The 19,273-nt window shown below is 40.0% G+C and overlaps 1 protein-coding gene across 2 annotated transcripts in view; it reads left to right on the top strand.

Moving 5' to 3' along the window:
- Positions 1 to 19,273, top strand: part of PSMD14 (proteasome 26S subunit, non-ATPase 14) — a 63,067-nt gene that overhangs the window by 1,997 nt on the left and 41,797 nt on the right. For both annotated transcript variants that reach the window (XM_039495202.1, XM_039495200.1), the window contains 2 exons: positions 9,513 to 9,624; positions 12,191 to 12,242. In XM_039495202.1, the coding sequence (XP_039351136.1) occupies positions 12,195 to 12,242 (48 nt within the window). In that variant the 5' untranslated portion in view covers positions 9,513 to 9,624; positions 12,191 to 12,194. The remainder of the gene's footprint in view (positions 1 to 9,512; positions 9,625 to 12,190; positions 12,243 to 19,273) is intronic.

The following is a 19,273-nucleotide window of genomic DNA, read 5'->3' as shown; positions in this document are numbered from 1 at the left end:
ATTCCTAAAACTGTCCAGAAATTGGTTTGCAAACCTATTTAATAGCTAGAACTCTTCCTGAATGGTTTGGAATGGACGGGACCTCAAATGGGTCAATCTTTGCACATAAATAACTTTATTAGATGTTTATGAAAAACTTGTGATCCTTTATCTACTGATGTGGTAGATCCTTGCTGCTCTAACATGCTGACACCTACTATGACTATGTTATCACTTTAAAAGAATCGCGTGGAAATTAGACACAGATTTGTAAAAGTTTTGACATAATCAGTTAGGAGGCACTATTCAGTAGAATATCAAAACACTAGCAATGTCTGATAACTTTAGGTTTCAGAGTAGCAGCCGTGTTAATCTGTATCTGCAAAAAGAACAGGCGTACTTGTGGCGCCTTAGAGACTAACAAATTTATTTGAGCATAAGCTTTTGTGGGCTACAGCCCACTTCTTCAGATGCATAGAATGGAACATATAGTAAGGAGATATATATATACATACAGAACATAAAAAGGTGGAAGTAGCCATATCAACTCTAAGAGGCTAATTAATTAAGATGAGCAATTATCAGCAGGAGAAAAAAAAACTTTTTTGTAGTGATAATCAAGATGGCCCATTTCAGGCAGTTGACAAGAGGTGTGAGGATACTTAACATGGGGAAATAGATTCAATCTGTGTAATGACTCAGCCATTCCCAGTCTCTGTTCAAGCCTAAATTAATGGTATCTAACTTGCATATTAATTCAAGTTTAGCAGTTTCTCATTGGAGTCTGTTTTTGAAGCTTTTCTGTTGCAAAATTGCCACCTTTAAGAAGTCTGTTACTGAGTGACCAGAAAGATTGAAGTGTTCTCCTACGGGTTTTTGAATGTTATGATTCCTAATGTCAGATTTGTGTCCATTTATTCTTTTGTGTAGAGACTGTCCGGTTGGCCAATATATATGGCAGAGGGGCATTGCTGACACATGATTGCATATATCACATTGGTAGATGTGCAGGTGAACGAGCCCCTGATGGTGTGGCTGATGTGATTAGGTCCTATGATGGTGTCACTCGAATAGATATGTGGGCAGAGTTGGCATCGGGCTTTGTTGCAAGGATAGGTTCCTGGGTTAGTGTTTTTGTTGTGTGGCATGTGGTTGCTGGTGAGTATTTGCTTCAGGTTGGGGGGTTGTCCGTAAGCGAGGACTGGTCTGTCTCCCAAGATCTGTGAGAGTGAGGGATCATCTTTCAGGATAGGTTGTAGATCTTTGATGATGCACTGGAGAGGTTTTAGTTGGGGGCTGAAGGTGACGGCTAGTGGCATTCTGTTATTTTCTTTGTTGGGCCTGTCCTGTAGTAGGTGACTTCTGGGTACTCTTCTGGCTCTGTCAGTCTGTTTTTCCAATTCAGCAGGTGGGTATTGTAGTTTTAAGAATGCTTGATAGAGATCTTGTAGATGTTTGTCTCTGTCTGAGGGATTGGAGCAAATGTGGTTGGTTGTATCTTAGAGCTTGGCTGTAGACAATGGATTGTGTGGTGTGTTCTGAATGGAAGCTGGAGGTAAGCATAGCGGTCAGTAGGTTTCCAGTATAGGGTGGTGGTTGTGACCATTGCTTATTAGCACAGTAGTGTCCAGGAAATGGACCACTTGTGTGGATTTGTCTAGGCTGAGGTTGATGGTGGGATAGAAATTGTTGAAATCATGGTGGAATTCCTCAAGGGCTTCTTTTCCATGTGTCCAGATGATGATGATGTCATCAATGTAGCGCTAGTAGAGTAGGGGCATTAGGGGGCGAGAGCTGAGGAAGCGTAGTTCTAAGTCAGCCATAAAAATATTGGCATACGGGTGGGGCCGTGCGGGTACCCATAGCAGTGCTGCTGACTTGAAGGTATATATTGTTCCCAAATGTGAAATAGTTGTGGGTGAGGACAAAGTCACAAAGTTCAGCCACCAGGTTTGCCGTGACATTATTGGGGATACTGTTCCTGATAGCTTGTAGTCCATCTTTATGTGGAATATTGGTGTAGAGGGCTTCTACATCCATAGTGGACAGGATGGTGTTTTTTGGAAGATCACTGATGGATTGTAGTTTCCTCAGAAGTCAGTGGTGTCTCGAAGATAGCTGGGAGTGCTGGTAGCGTAGGGCCCGAGGAGAGAGTCCACATAACCAGACAATCCTGCTGTTAGGGTGCCAATGCCTGAGATGATGGGCATCCAGGATTTCCAGGTTTATGGATCTTGGGTAGCAAATAGAATATCCCTGGTCGGGGTTCTAGGCATGTGTCTGTATAGATCTGTTCCTGTGCTTTTTCAGGGAGTTTCTTGAGCAGATGGTGCAGTTTCTTTTGGTAATCCTCAGTGGGAACAGAGGATAATGGCCTATAGAAGGTGGAGTTAGAGAGCTGCCTAGCAGCCTCTTGTTCATATTCCAACTTATTCATGATGACGACAGCACCTCCTTTGTCAGCTGTTTTGATTAGGGTGTCAGAGTTGTTCCTGAGGCTGTTGATGGCATTGTGTTCAGCACGGCTGAGGTTTTGGGGCAAGTGATGCTGCTTTTCCACAATTTCAGCCCAAGCATGTCAATGGAAGCAATCTATGTTTTTAATCTTTCATAGAAACTACATTATGAAATATAAACTACTAGCACAGAACTATTTCTTCTAGGGCTGTCAAACGATTTAAAAAAATTGTAATTGTGAGATAAAAAGCTCAATTAATTGCAGTTTTAATCACACTGTTTTTAATAGAATACCAATTTAAATGTATTATAAATATTTTTGAATGTTTTTCTTCATTATTAAATTTATTTCAGTTACAACACAGAATACAAAGTGTGCAGCGCTTACTTTATATTATTATTTTTGAAGCTGTGGGGGTGGGGCTGACTGCCCAAGCTGGAGCCCTGCTGCCACAGTGGGGGGGATGAATCTTAAGGTGGAAGTCCTGGAGATCTGTTAAAGTCATGGAATCCATGACCTCCTTGACAAAATCATATTCTTACTTATAAGTTGCAAATAAACAAGAGTTTAAGTTTCAGCATGGTAATATAGTTAGACACTTGCTGCCGCACATGGAATCTGTGTTCTGCTCTGAGTTTCTTCCTTTTTTTCCATGCTGGGTGTGCTAAGCAATGGGAAACTACCTAGTGACTCCAGTTTTCTCTTGGAGGAATGGTGGATCTCTCCAGTGTGTGACTTCTTAGGCAGTAATAATGTGGAATCTTGTTACCTTGTCCAGAAAAAAAATTTCTGGACTGTATTACAAAGTTTTAGCACCAGTCTTTTGGAAAGATTTAAAAAAATCCTAATGAATTGAAATCAGGTATTAAATAGAAACAGGTGGAAGAATATTAAGAATAAAGTTAGTTGTCTAGAACCCCTTTCATTGTGTTTAATGCAAAATATGAGGTGAGTGTTCCTTTTTGCCCCAGTCTTTTCATACTTTTGCATTGTCTAGTTCAGTGGTCCCCAAACTCTGGGTTGCATCCCTTTGGGGGGCATGGAAAAAACATCTGGGGTGGGGTGGGATGTAGCACAGCCTGGGCCAGCCCCCACCAGGGGGCAGGGAAGGAGTGCCTCCCAACTCTGCTTTGCTCCCAGCTCTGCTCTGCCCAGCCCCTGACCGCAGTTGTGTCCCTGGTTTCACTCCTGGCTGCAGCTCAGCTAACAGCCTCCATTCTCAGCTGCTGGGCCCCAGCCACAGCCTGGCCTCACCTCCTCTCCCGGCATGGGGTGTGTCTGAGACACATTCTATTACTGGTAAGGGGGTCGGGCCATGATAGGAAAAGTTAGGGGACCACTTGTCCAGTCCCTATATTTACTCCGAATTGCTATTATGTTTTTTGAATATGTACCTTTTTCCTAAATGTTCTAGGAATCCCAAAGCACTCTGCAAACTGACTTTTCAAACCTGCTAATTACTGACTTAACAAAGTTGAAATTTTGTAGCTAAGATTTTTCTCTTTTCTGTATATAAAAATAATACTAATTCTAACTTTGACGCTCTATCTCAAAAAGTTATCAGTCTTCATAATGAACCCAACCGCTCATCCCAGGATCCAATGATGAGTCATTTTTTAAAAAAGAAATTACTTCAGCATATATAGTGCCCATTATTTCTACTAAGAAACCAGGACTATTGCATGAAATCTCATTCTGAGCTGCAAGTATATAGTAAGACACTGAAATCATAAATTTTTCAAGTTAATTAAAAGATTTGAAATTCACTAAGTCTGAGGGCTGGTCTACACTGGAGGGGTATCGATCTAAGATACGCAACTTCAGCTACGTGAATAGCGTAGCTGAAGTCGAAGTATCTTAGATCGATTTACCTCGGGTCCTCACAACGCGGGATCGACGTCCACGGCTCCCCGTGTCGACTCCGCTACTGCTGCTTGCTCCGGTGGAGTTCCGGAGTCGTCGGGAGTGTGTTTGGGGATCGATACATCGCGTCTCATACGTGATATATCGATCCCCGAAAAATCGATATCGGCGGGTAGTCTGGACGTACCGTTAGCCACCAACACAGTACTCCCATCTTCTTAGAGAGATGATTACTGTATATACTTGTTCATAAGCTGAATTTTTTTTTAGTAAAAAAGGGAAGCGCCAGAGAAGGGGGTTGGCTTATGAACGGGTATAGAGAGGGAGAGGTGGGACACAGCCCCTTCCCCACCCCAACACAGGGAGCAAGGAGAGGCAGCACAGCCAGAAGGGAAGAGATGGGGCCAGAGTCTCTCCGCTTCTGGCAGGGCTGCTTCCCCCCCCCCCCCCCCAAAGCAGCTGAAGCTCCGAGGCTGGCAGGCTGCAGCCTTGCTGCTTGGCCCCGCCCCCCAGAGCAGGCTGTGGCCACGCTGCCTGGCCCAGCCTGCTGGAACACGCTGTGGCCGTGACACCCGGTCTGGCCCGCTGGAACAGACTGCGGCCGCACTGCCCAGCCTGCTGGAGCAGCTCCAGCCAGGCCAGAGACATCCTCCCTTGGCCCTCCCCAGCTAAGGTGGGAAGGGCTGGTATGGGATGGGGAGAGTGTGGGGGTTGTGGGCTAGGGGTGGGGTCATATGGGGGGGTGATCACAGGGGTTACTCCACTGACCCCCAGCTTCTCTCTCCCAAAAAATTTCCCCACCAATTACTGTCCTGGCCCGTCAGGGTAAGCAGCTGGCGCGCCAGGACACTTTGTTTACTTAGGTTTACCTCCATGCCTGCGGATATTTGAGGTAAACAAACCATCTCGGCCCGCCCGCGGCTTATCCTAATGGCCCGGGAGCCAATGTTTGCTGACCCCTGAATTATAGGATCGGCTTGTGAACGGGTTATAAAAATTTTCCATTTTTACTTATCCATCTTGCGGGGGTGGGGGTCGGCTTATAAATGAACCAGCTTATGATCGAGTATATATGGTATATTGCTCATATCAGTTCTCCCCAGGCAATGTGGAAAAAAGTTCTTAGTAATACCACTCAGTGCTTCATCTTCAAAGCACTTTATAAATATTAACTGATCTGTAACCAAAAAGTGGGTTGGTTATGCTGATTGAAATCCAGAGCTCTTGGTGGCTGGTATCTTGTACCAGTTATATTTATCCATTGATGTACTTCTAGATGACTGTACTGAAGATTCTGTACGGATTTTCCAGTTTCAATTCAATAATCATCAATTTTCTTGAATTCCTGCAGTGCAGATTTTTAAAGATGTACATTTTGTGTCCCATTCCTCCCCTCTCAGGTTCGGCAGTGAAAAAACTGCAATAATGGAGGTTACATAAACAATATTTGAACTGCAGTAGTTCAGTCAAGCACACACTCAACTAATGCAGTTACTAAAAATCAAAGAAATCGCTTGCTAAGTCAGCAGTCACGACCACACTAACCTACTCCTAGACCTTCCCAGGTAAATGGACTGCCCAAACGCACAAGTGCATTCTAATTTCTAACCTGGAATCATTCAGTGTGCTCATCTAGTTCCTCACAGTCACTCTCAAATGGAAAACAAATGATTGACATTTTTACTAATCTGTGTAGTGTGCAACTTTTCTTTGACCTCATACTTTTGTATGGGAAAAATTAAGTTTTTTAATTTAGTGTGGTGCTGGGGATAGGTAGGGAACAGCACTTGGGAGGAGGATTAGGCCATATACTATGTACTCTGCCTTGCCTGCCTCCCCAGCATCAGGGACTGACTGGGGAATTCTGAAGAGCAGAGCTGGAAGACAGTGCCAGAACAGAAGTACGTCATGTTCTAACAGACCTGCCCAGAGTGTGTAAAACTCTATTTATTTTAAAAAGCGGATATTTTTATTTAAATTGGATTTTGTTTTAAGATGAATATATTCTTTTTAAAAATCTGTTTAAAATTAAATTTGAAACTGACAGCCTATGTTACGGCCTAAATTTATTATAATCTATTAAAATAATTTAGATTAATAAAAACATGCTGCATAAATGACCCCTCAACAAATTTTAATTAGTTATAGAGTGCTGCTTTAATTATATACAGTATCATGGGGGAAGCAATCTTTAAATCAGGCTTGGAAAAGTCACAGTGTCATGTACTGCATTAAGTATATTATTTTCACTCTTTTCAGTAAAACAAATGCTGGTATTTACCTTTTTCCAAATGTAAGTTTCTGTGTGCAGAAACGCTTTTGGTTTAATTACTTTTGCTGTCAATTTAGCTAGCACGTGCAGAGAGAATATTTTCCTTCACTTGGCCTAGCAGTTAGTTCAAAATTCAGAAATGGATTGGTACTTGAATAAGCAGGAGAGCTTGTTTTCCTTTTCTAGTTTATGAATAAAAACCACATGGGAGAGAATGAGATCTACCATTTTGAAAAACTTGAAGGACATGGGGCCAGACTTCCAAAGGAATTTAGGCACCTGAAGACTAAGGTTGCCACCTGTTCAGTTTTCACCCGGCAGCCTGGGTTTTAGCTTGTGTGTCTGGGTACCATTTGACAAGCCTGGATGTCTTTTTAAAAAAAAAAAAAGGGAAGAAAGGAGGTAGTGCAGAAGCCACTGCTGCCTCTGGGGCCATGATGTGCAGGCAGGGTCACATTTAGGGGCAGGCGACCCAGGCAACCTCCTGGGGTGCCACACTTAGGAGTGTTGGAATTGGGATGCTGGAGCACGGGAAATAGAACGTTTGAAGTATAATGTTTCAGATACATTTATCTATCTATCAGGTATTCCCAAAGAAGCCTTCAGAAGCTCAGTATAGGAAGCAAAAAGCTCAGTTGCAATCTCGTTTGCAGCAATGGGCTACTTTGATGGGAAAATATCTGAAACAGAACAACATAGACCGGGCCTTAGGCAATAGCAATTGTCCCAGTGCAGAAGAAATTGAGGAAAGAAGTGTAACTGGTGGAAGTCCTATTGCTAAGGAATTAGCAGATTTGCTTGAAGATAAGGAAAAAATAGAGGAAAGTGATGGAGAATTGTCCAGTTTTCCTGATGGCATAAAGGAGAGTGATGATAAAGAAGAATGTGGCTCACATGAAAGGAAGAGTAATGACAAAGAAAAATCTGGTTAACGTGAAAAGGAGAGAAACAATAAAGAAAAGTCTTTCTCAGATAATGACAGAAACAGCAGTGGAAAAAAATTGCACTCCACAGATTGATAAATCAGATATTGCTTTATGGCCAGCGATCCTAAACTCTGCTGATATTGATCATACAATTTTGAATGGGCAGGACAAAATTGAGAATATGCCATTTCCAGTAAATGAGCAGAAGCGACACTTCTCAAAGTCACACTACGAAAGAGTGCTTGAGAAGGATGAAAAGCTGAATTGGCGTTGGCTAATTTACTTGAAATCAACGGACAAAAAACTGTTTTTTAAGTATATCAGAAGCAGGAAGCCTGCTAAACAACCAGTGGGGCCCCTGGACGATCGAGATGCAAAAGGAGCACTTAAAGATGATAAAGTCATTGGGGAGAAACTAAATGACTTCTTTGCTTCAGTCTTCACTGCTGAGGATGTTAGGGAGTTTCCCAAACCTGAGCTGTCCTTTGTAAGTGACAAATCTGAAGAATTGTCATAGATTGAAGTGTCACTGGAGGAGGTTTTGGAATTAATTGATAAACTTAACAGTAACAAGTCACCAGGACCAGATGGCATTCACCCAAGAGTTCTGAAAGAACTCAAATGTGAAATTGCGGAACTATTAACTATGGTTTGTAACCTGTCCTTTAAATCAGCTTCTGTACCCAATGACTGGAAGATAGCTAATGTAACGCCAATATTTAAATAGGGCTCTGGAGGTGATCCTGGCAATTACAGACCGGTAAGTCTTATGTCAATACCAGACAATTAGTTGAAACAATAGTAAAGAATAAAATTGTCAGACACATAGAAGAACATAAATTGTTGGGCAAACGTCAACATGGTTTCTGTAAAGGGAAATCATGTCTTACTAATCTGTTGAGTTCTTTGAATGGGTCAAGAAACATGTGGACAAGAGGGGTCCAGTGGACATGGTGTACTTAGATTTCCAGAAGGCCTTTGACAAGGTCCCTCACCAAAGGCTCTTGCGTTAATTAAGTTGTCATGGGATAAGGGGGAAAATCCTTTCATGCATTGAGAACTGGTTAAAAGACAGGGAACAAAGGGTAGGAATAAATGGTAAATTTTCAGAATGGAGAGGGGTAACTAGTGGTGTTCCCCAAGGGTCAGTTCTAGGACAGATCCTATTCAACTTATTCATAAATGATCTGGAGAAAGGGGTAAACAGTGAGGTGGCAAGGTTTGCAGATGATACCAAACTGCTCAAGATAGTTAAGACCAAAGCGGACTGTGAAGAACTTAAAAAAGATCTAAAAAACTAGGTGATTGGGCAACAAAATGGCAAATGAAATGTAATGTGGATAAATGTAAAGTAATGCACATTGGAAAAAATAACCCCAACTGTACATACAATATGATGGGGGATAATTTAGCTATACTAAGTAGAAAGTATCTAAGCGGACAATGCCCTAAAAAAATTCAGATGCATCTTTTACAACTTTGTTAGACACAGAGACTAAATTTAATCAGTGAAAGGTTTCAGTTCCGCTATAAATTTGAGAAACCTGTTGCAGCATTAACTGCTGATGCCTCTGTAATATTTCCAAGTTTAAGTCAAACAATTAGGGACAAATCTTTTCTTGTTTAAGATGATTATATAACACCTATTTATGGAGTTACATCCAAGGTTAAACCTGTTTGACTTTCTGGGGCAAAGAGAGGCTATTAAAATGCAAACTTGAATTTTACCTTTCCATGTTACAGCGAGACTCTGGGAAATTCCTAACCATATGATAATTGTGTAGGCTTTATGTAGTACATGGAGTTCTCTAGCTCAGAGATTCCAGATGGCATATTAAAAATCTGAAATAGAGGTTATGTAGTTAAAACTCAGAAAAGTTCAAAACACAATGCTGGGGTAACTCATTTTTGTGTTTGCGTCTTTCCAGTGGCATGGTCCCTTGAAAACCCTAGTAATGAAACTATTCCTTTCTCTATACTCTTATTTCTAAATTACAATTATGTTCTTTTGTAGGAAGAAGACATTATAAACTTCATAGACATCCAAAAAGTGGGAGCTACGGTTGGGATAAGGATTACTATCTGACTCTGTTGACAAGAACAGGAAAACTCTAGTTGAGTGCCAGGTGAGAAACTAAAATTTGTTCCACTTCATATACTCATCTCAAACTTTGTTACCTGATAAGATAATAGATTCTGATCAATAACTTCACAACAAAACAGGTTCACTTTATTTAACGTTGTAAAAGCATTATCCAGGGGGATTACAGCTGTATTAACTCATGGAGTGGGCCTTTTCTCCACTTAATTGAAAGTTACTATCCAGCCCAGATTAGCAGTAAATAAAAATTGTTATCTTTGATATCTGCCTGGCCTACCTGAAATAAATGATGTGGTCATTCTACGTCCCAGTGGACAAGTAGTGTTTTTCTCACAAAAAAAAAAGCACAGTTGGCGTTAATTGGCACACACTGCAGTTTCATCAGAAGTACCAAACATGTGTGGGGAATTATCCTTTCCACACCCACTTTGGGATTGCTTCCCCAGGTCAGGGTTGAGACATTAGTGGTACAGTACAGAGGAGCTTATACCTTTTTGCAGATAGAGACTTTTGGTCTCCATGGCTGTTAGACATTTTTCATGAGCACTAAACTCACGCCTGAAAATGAAGACATTAATCTGTGGCTTTTTTATTTCCTGAGTCTTAATTTGATGTAGTCTCTATCCAAGATACCTTTAAAGGGATGTCTTCTGGTAATGTAGGTCCCAAATGTAGGGTTTTATGTGTTGTCTTTAAAAATAATATTTTAAAAACACCAAAAGGGAATCCAAACACACCACTCTGCTGGTGCACTAGAATTAGAAAGTGGAACTGACTACATAAAAAAATGATGCTGACCGGACTCTTTTTATCCAAGTTGTTTGAAGTACAAAAAGTAAATGGCATAAATGGTAAAAACTATTATGCTTGAGTTTTATTTTAATCCTCTTACAGGGTGCTAGTAACACAGGGAAAGACAGTTGAATCTGACTGTGTCCCTTAAACTAGAAGAAAAATAATTCAAAATAAAACTCTGGGTTTTAGAGACTAAATCAAATTTATAGATCTCCACAGATAGCTAGTTAATAAAAATGTTAACATATTTTGAAAGATGAATAGTGTTGTCTCTAACATCATTCCTACAACTTCAAGATCAAATTGGTTTTGGTTTCAATATACAGACTAAAATTATTTCTCAAGTCTTTAAGATCCTTCACCATTTTTTCCAGTTCTCAAATATAACTTTGCTCAGATCCCTTTTTGTTTGTACTTGTGGCTACATAAAGTAAGTTCTGGAATTTGTTTTGTTTGTGATTGCTGATGGTGTTTTGTGATTAAATATTGCACGTGGTGGGAACAAACTCATTTGCTATGGAATACGGTCACTTGCTGTTTTCATTCTGTTTTTATAATGTGGGGGTCTGATGGTAAACTTGAACAGGCTTTGTAGTATTGAGCCAAATTGTGCAAGATGGGGTTTGCTCAATAGTCTTGTGGTGTTAAGGAATCCATTTTTGGCCTTGTGCTGTTATCTCTTTCACTTCCAAGGAAGTGAGATAAAGCAGTCAAGACTCATAATTTATGTCTTAAAACTCTAAAATGAAAACCATGTTTCATGTTAAAATTTAAGGCTTAGAACTTGTTGAAAATTGAGCTTTTTTTTTTAGTTATTGAATGCCAACCCACAACTGGGTTTTAGTGCTTGCAAATAAGAACTGTAAGGTAAGGCAAGCCATGAAAGTTTCCTGACTGTTGTAACTGGGACAGTACTCTTATGTTGAAATTGTATGTGTGTGTATATATGAACAAGAAAATGATTTGATCAGTGAAATGAATAGTAGCTCAAGTCTTCAACAGTGGCATGGTTTAATGGTCAGTTGAGGCCATATAAAACTACATCAAAGATTTATCTCATTGTCATACAGATCAGAAAAGAGGGGAAGTTCAGTTATTGAAATACTCTAATGGAAAGAGCTGTTAAGTTTTGTTGCTGGAATAGTCTCATTCTAAGGTATTCTATATGCAACATTTTAAATGCATGAAATGACTGTATTGCCCCATGTAGTCAAACTAAATGCATTTGATGTTTACTTTACAGTATTTCTTTAAGTATAATGAGTTCATTAAAAAAAGCTTTGGATGCTAATTCAGAGATCCATAATCTGTTCAGTGTCTTTCACATGCAGTTTTTACAATAACTGACAAGCTGTAAGTTAATTAGCACAGAACTTACTAATGAGGATGTAAAAAATCCTTACTTTTAAATTAAGTTTTATTGATACACGCTGGACAAAATTGAAGGAAACTCAGTCGTACCTGTAATATGTTTCAGGCATTTCCCCCATGCAGGTGCTCTTTCCAGGTAAGTTAAACATTATTGTATGATAAAGTTTTGAAAAGTATGACAAAAATGCTTATCTTTAGATATTGGGATAACCCAAAACCAAAGCAATAAAATAAGGTCTGTTAATTAGCGAGGAAGACAGCTTCTTGAATTAATATGTGGTGTTAATTAACAGGAAGTCTGATGTTGTGTTGTAATTACCACCAATATTTTTGACATACTGAGTGACTGAAGGTGAATTATAAAGATAGCAATTTAGTAAATACTTCAGAGCTTAGGAACGTTTTCCTTTGTTTCTGTTCTCTAGAAATATGGACAGACTTCTACGACTTGGAGGAGGCATGCCTGGGCTGGGACAGGTTAGTATACAACTTGTAAATATGTTATTCTTACATTAATCATAGTTTATTTTTATAATTACCAAAATACCCAACCTTTTAGCAGCAAACAGCTGACTTCAGTTTTGTAATAATGTAAATATATAGAAAGCATTGCTGTATAGTCTATGCATGAATTTTGATGATGTGAATTGCATTGACACGGAGTATGAACTTTCAAAATTTACAGAATTTTCAAGCATGCCGTGTATAAAAATATAGGATTGTTTCAATATTTCATGTGATGTCTAAACAATGTAGTCCACTGAATGCAGATATATCTGCAAAATTAAACACTGAATAAAACAAACTGCAAATTAAACTGTTCAGTAAAACTGACTTTGCAGTCTTTGGTTTACTCAATAAGAATACCTTTAAATACCATTCATTTGATGCAGTGAATAAGTAGATTTCATAACGCCTGAGATACCATGGTGATGCGTTCTCATATGGATTTGTGGAGGCTATTTGAATTGTTTCTAAAAGAATTAATCACACATATAAGTAGCCTTTGCGTACACACATGTAGTTCTTAAACACAGTATTGTTGCTTTCTTTAGTAATCTTCCTGCTCTGGAGTAAGGGCCTCTCTGGTAGCTTTCAAGTTGCTATCACAAACTTTTCAACTAATGTGTGGCCTCCTCCATTTTCTCTCACCAGATGATACCACCTGTTGTGTTTTTCCCAGCTGATTTGCCCAGATGCCTTAATGTTGTTTGTGTAGATGCATGTGCATCTCTCTCTTATGTCTGTCCCCTTTCTTCAGAGGGGTGAAGGCAGCTTTGTCCTGGGCATTTAGCACCCTGGATGCAGTGGAACTAGTTTAGGGTCTGCCATGGGAGGGTGGACAGGACACCTGGAATCTAAGGAGAATGTATTTGGGGTATGTTGGTGGAACCATTACTATGCAGATACCCACATTGTTTAAGAAGAAGACTGGCGTAAGTAAAGCTTTGTGAGCTACATCATTGTCTCTATGTCTACTGGAAAGATTACTTCTCTTGTGACTCCAGTGGAGTTTTTCCTAGGCCAAGCCCAGGAAACTCAGCTTAGCATGGTGGCCTGGGTTTACTCCCCCTTAATGACTTTTGTAATATATTCCAAACATTAACTTAGTGTGTAATTCCCAACCATAGTTGGCTCCTCAATGTTCACAATAACATACATGCTTTGAAGTCCCTGATTCATTGCTATAATTCCTTTGATAGTTGCAAATCCTTCATTTTCACAGGTTTTTGGTTTTCTGTAATGTGTTCCTAAGTGTCCACCTCTAAATGGGAAAGTATACATCAGTGGTCCCCCAAACTATGGGGTGAGCCCAGGGCCAGCCCCCACAGAGTGGGGAGGGAGCGCCACCCAGTCCCACTCTGCCCTCAGTCTTGGCTCCCAGCCCCGCTTGTGGCCTTAGGACCTCCCCCAGCTGCGGCCCCAACCTCGGCCCCCTTACCCCTATCCACACCTCCCCTCCCCTCCCAAGAGCCGCAGCATTGCTCCTGGCCCCAGCTCTGGAGGGGGTGCACAGGCAGGTGTAAAGGGGGCACCATGTGAAAAGTTTGGGGACCACTGGCGTACAACATGTGGAAGCACTCAATGTGTTTTATCTAACATGTAGAACTACATCTGCTAGCTGGGTGGTCAGATCACCTTAATTTTTTTGTACGTTATTCCATTTTCTCTTTTTCAGCTAAAATTCTTTTCATGCTCCTTCAGTGCATCTTCAAGCAGTAGTCAGTTATTTTTAGTTTCGCTTTCTTAAGCAGTTCTGAGATTTCTCTTGTTACTCTGTGCTGCCAGTCTGCTTCATGACTCTTCATTTTTCTAACATATGCATAGTCTAATCACTCAAGCTTTCACTTCTTAGTCCTCTCTGAACTTGATGCACATTAAAGCTGTTTTTCAGATTTACAGTTAACTCTCTAGCCTAACTCTCTAGAATTTCCCAATTTTAATCTGAAGCCAAATATAAAATGTAGGAGACAATAAAATGATATTCAAAATAAGCCTTACAAACCGCTCCAGCACCTGGCTGCAGAGTTTCTATCCATATTTAAACATGGTTGTGTCTCCTGAAGAAACTTGTGAGAAGAGTGAGGGGATTTAAAAAAAAAAATAAATCTGTGAATTTCAGGAGAACTACATTGCTGCTATTGCTGATTGCAGCTTGAACTGAGTAATGTCATGGGTACTTTTGCAGCTCTCTGGTTGATTAAATCGGTAGGAGAGATTTGCAAAAGAAGATCACTTATGCCCATAGTTTATGTATTAGCATATGCCTGAATTTGAATTGGAGATGGACAAAGTTACCAGTTTTTATCTTGGATATTTTTGGTGGTAGCAGAGAAACTCCAGACTGAATCAGGCGGTTGTTAAACTGAGAACAAAGGGAGGTATTCCCCGGAAATACTTAATGCTGTTACAGAACTAGTGATCTCACTGCCAGTAATGCCCCTAAACCGATTAGTCTTGAAACTATTGTACATTCCTCCATCTAATCATTCTGTTACAAATGACTTCTGTTTTTGCTGGCTTTACTTTAAAAATTAAACCTCATAGTACAAAAGCCTGTCTAGGTCAACTACTCAAGTTTGTTCCTCTGTATAAGGAAGAGCAAACTTAATACATTTTCTGAGGGCAGTATTAAATAGCTGTAGGTAACTCCTTTCTTGAACTATTCTTTGAGATTGATAGCTTGGCAGTTGAAATGGGTGACGGTCTATGACAATAGTCCACTTCCGTTGATATGTAACAGTGGATCAACTCTTAGTCAACAAATTGCCACTCAGTTAATCTTTACCAACCAAGCACTGCTACATCTTTGTTGCCTCCATCACAAACTTCCCTCTTTCTGACACTACCTCATCTCCTTCAGTATTGCACAGTTCTTCCCTCCACCCTGCCCTGCCACCTATTCCTTCCATAACCTTCAATCCATCAACATCCGCTGTTCTGCTCTCAGCCCTTTCCTCTAGTCTTTCTATTTCCTCTACTCCACTCTTTTGATACTTTCTCCCATCACAAGGGTGTTCCCTCAATATGTTTTTATACTCTTGTTCTCCTGCTGCTGAGCAATTCTGGTTAAAGTCTCATGACCATGCTGAGTCCAAACTACAAGTTCACTCTTTCCTCCTTTAACTTTGTCATCTTCTTAGCCAAACAGCCCTACTTCCTATGCTCAACTCCAGTTGCTTCTTCTACCACCTTTTGACTTTCTCCTCAAGCTCTTTCCCTCTCTGTTTTCTCCTCCCTTTCCATGTAGGATCTTACTGGTTTCTTCAAAGAAAAATCATTACCTCCCTCCTCCCCAACATCACTGACAATGAGACTTGTTGCTTGTTGTCCAACTCCAGCCCTTCATGATCAAGTAACCTCCATCTTCTCTCATCTTTTAACTTCTCTTGCTGCTCTGCTCATCCCATTTCTCACACTTCTTCACCTTACAGACATCATCAGATTACTTTCCTTACCAGTATAAGTAGGTGTTGTTCAAAAAACCAAACAGCACAAGTACAAAACTCTTAACCCTACCTTCCACTTCTACTGTCATTCAGTATCTCTTTGAACATGCTGTTTACAACTGCTATTTTGAGTTCCTTTTCTCCAATTCTATTCTTGATGCTTTCTAGTCTGGTTCGCCGTCATATTCCACTGAAACTGCTTTCATTAAAGTCTCTAATGACCTCTCTTTTTTCCGGCCCAATCTCACAATCTGTACTCCATTATCCTTGACCTTTTGGTGTTCTTTTGATACCTACTTTTTGAAATTTTGTTCTCCATTGTCCTTCTGTCCCCTTATGGTTCTCCGACCTCATTGGTTGCTCTGTGTGTCTAATATGGAGGGCAGTTCTTCTCCCCTCTTTCCTTCTCTGTGAGTATCCCTCAAGGGTTTGTCTTTGTCCCCCTCCTCTTTTCCCTCCTACACACTATCTCTACCTCCAGTACCTCACTTATCTAGTAACATGTTGCAGTGTCAACCCCTGCCATCATGCTGCCTACATTCCCTAGTCAGCTTCTGCTTCAAACATCTCTGGGCTTTCTTCCACATTGCACCTTTTGCAGGGGAAGAACTCCCTGATGAAATGAATACTTTCTGTCGGATTTCTCCTTAAGAATCACCTCTGCTGATCATGGGTAGGCAGGTAACTAGTTGTGACTCTTCCTACTCCTTTCCTCTCTGCACTCATTTAAAACAAACTAGGGTACGTGTAATTAACAAAACTGCCTATTCTTCAATATAGTGCTTGTATGTCCTATCTCTAGTCTCTGCTGTGTGTACATGATTTTAGATTGTAAACTGTTCATGGCAGTGATTGTCTCTTTTTTGTGTTTGTACAGCACCCAGCACATTGGGGTCTCAGTCCTGGTTGGGCCTTTGGGTGCTACATAATACAAATGGCTACAATTAAATAATCTTACCAGTATTGGGTCTTTGTGCAAACAGGAGATCTGGAATAAATAATTCTCTGTAACAGTTAATAATGAATTGAGACCAAAAATGAGACCAATAAATGGATTTACAGGAATCCTCTTACGTATTTAAATCTCACTTTTCCCTTCATTTGCCTGTGAGGGCAAAAGAACCACCCTGAAGAATTTTAGTTCAGGTCAATGACAGTTAGTTGTTTGAAAACCAAGGAGATTATTTAGAATTTGAAGACATTCCTAACTTTAGATATGGTAAAAGAATCTATAAGTTGTGTAAAGCTAATATATGGCATGAATCCTTTTTGGAAGCATGATTTCAATCAAAAAAGTGGTATTGGACCCAACAAGAAGCAAAGCCACCTTTGTGGAGTATACTTCTGTGTTCAGGAGGTGGAAAAAATAATTAATAATAATATTAATAATAAAAAGTCTGTCCTAACACCTTGTTCTCCTACCTCTCATGTCCTTATTTTCCTTTCCCTATTCCTTTCTATGCTTATTCCCCCCCCCACCTCCCCTTCTGTAGTGTTGGAGAGCTGTGCCTGCAGCACAGCTGATTGTACCCCACTTCCCTGTTCTGCCTAGTTTGTGTGCAAAAGACAAATTAGGGAGTGCAGCTCAAGCTTTAGGTTTTATTGGGGCAGCAAGAGAATCACTGTCACCAGGATTTGGAGGAATACCCCTTTTCATTTTACATACAATTTTCTGAAATATTGGTTGAATCCATTACACCCGTCTTTACTAGTCATTGTCCTCCATGCCACAGGATGTGTAGTGAAGTCAATTCTGCATATGCATGTTTTAGATAGTCCTATTGATTACTATCTTCACTATTCTTCCTGTTGTCCCAGAGAGTACACAAGATGACTTTAGTAAAAGCTTTTGTTGGTGTCAGGCTTTCGAAATGGTAACCAAGAGAGCTGTTTTTTACCCATGCTGACACATCCTATCCAGTTATTTTCTCCACCCGAATGTGATCAGTAACACTTAAGAAAGGCATACATTTCTTGTTGTATGTATGTGCTACACTTAAAGCTCTGATGTAGAGAGCAATGAGATCATTTTAAAAATATACCTTACTGTTCTTAACCAATTTTCACTACTTTAATTTTTTTTTTTAAACTTCAGTTTTATTTGACTGTTCATTATTTTTTCATGGGTGTAAGTGCTTCACTGCAGTAAACAAAACAATCATTATACTGACTGGATGCTTTAAAGTAACCCATTTGATGGAGGGTGGAGAGTAATCCAATTTTGGGGGGTGACCTGTGTCTTATGCAAAGTGTTTGCACCTTGACTTGAAATAAAGAAAATAGAAGTGCAGATAGCTAGTTTATTTGAATAATGGACTTGCCAATTAGCCATCAAGTGCTTCCATCTGTGAAATTGTTGATCAGATGGGTTAGCTGGGATGTTTCCAGATTAGGGCATTGTAAATGGCACTTGAAAACTGTCACTTTGATTATGAGGTTTCATGCATTGCACTGTTTGATGCTGTGGAACCTTTTTTCCTTATTATTATTATTATTTATTATTTATTATTATTATTTTTAAAGAACACAGTGATCCCATTTATGAAATCAGTGGCACCAGGGGAATTTAGGAGACCTGCCACTGATCTAAAATTCTGAATAATCTGCTCATGTAATCAGTGCAAGGATTAAACACAATGGTACTAGTTTCTTTCATGAGCTTCAGAATGAGGGTTAGTGATCTGGCAGGCACAGGTGGGTGAGGTTCAGTGTAGATCCCTTCCAATTTGCAAATTAAATGCAAGTTTCCTTTATACTAATTAGAGCAACTGATTTAGATATTCCTGCATCTCTAAGTAAACGGCATATTGGCTTTGGCATTTCTGCATGCTAATGGATATTTATGCGTATGTAATGGAACACCTTGTAGGAAGTTTTGTTGGTTAATAGCACACTTTAGGGATACAACACATTTCAGTTAAATGGGAGGAAGTCTGCAACTTTACTGAGCACCACTGCCTATTTAGATTAATGTCCATCTGCTCAGATTTGGTATCCACAGACACTTAAGCAGCTTCATCTTTTTTCCACCCCTGACTCCCTGGGTCTGTATGCTTCTCATGGCAAGGGTCGTGCTACTCTGTGGCCTTCCAATTTTTTTCCCACGCTGGGGCTTTGAACACTCCTGCTAGGGAACATCACATCCACTGCTTCAGTGAGTAGGGTGGGTTGTACCTGTAGTTCAAGAGATCTATTTATTACTAATTCATTAGTACTTATAAACCTTTGATGACAAAGGCAAACAAGTATCTTACAAACATTACTTCTCTCAATATCCTTTATACCTATATTAAAGATGAGGAAACCAAGGTGCATAGCTTTACATGACTTATCTCTTGCAGAACCATCATTGAAACCCATGTCCCCAGATTCCCAATTTTAACAGATTATTCTCCTTGAGTGGAATAGGACTTAATTTTTTCCACCCCTTAAATCCGGTTGCTTTGAAAACATTAGTATTAACTCATTGCAGGAAGTACTGCCAAAGATGCAACCATCACATTGCTTAAATTAGTCTTTTATGCTTTGAAGACATCAAAACAAGAATAAATATCCAGG

Source organism: Mauremys reevesii, linkage group 11 (assembly GCF_016161935.1).
Source record: "Mauremys reevesii isolate NIE-2019 linkage group 11, ASM1616193v1, whole genome shotgun sequence".
Taxonomy (NCBI): Eukaryota; Metazoa; Chordata; order Testudines; family Geoemydidae; genus Mauremys; species Mauremys reevesii.
The sequence above is the reverse complement of the archived record's forward strand: the minus strand, read 5'-3'. Positions and strand labels throughout refer to the sequence as shown.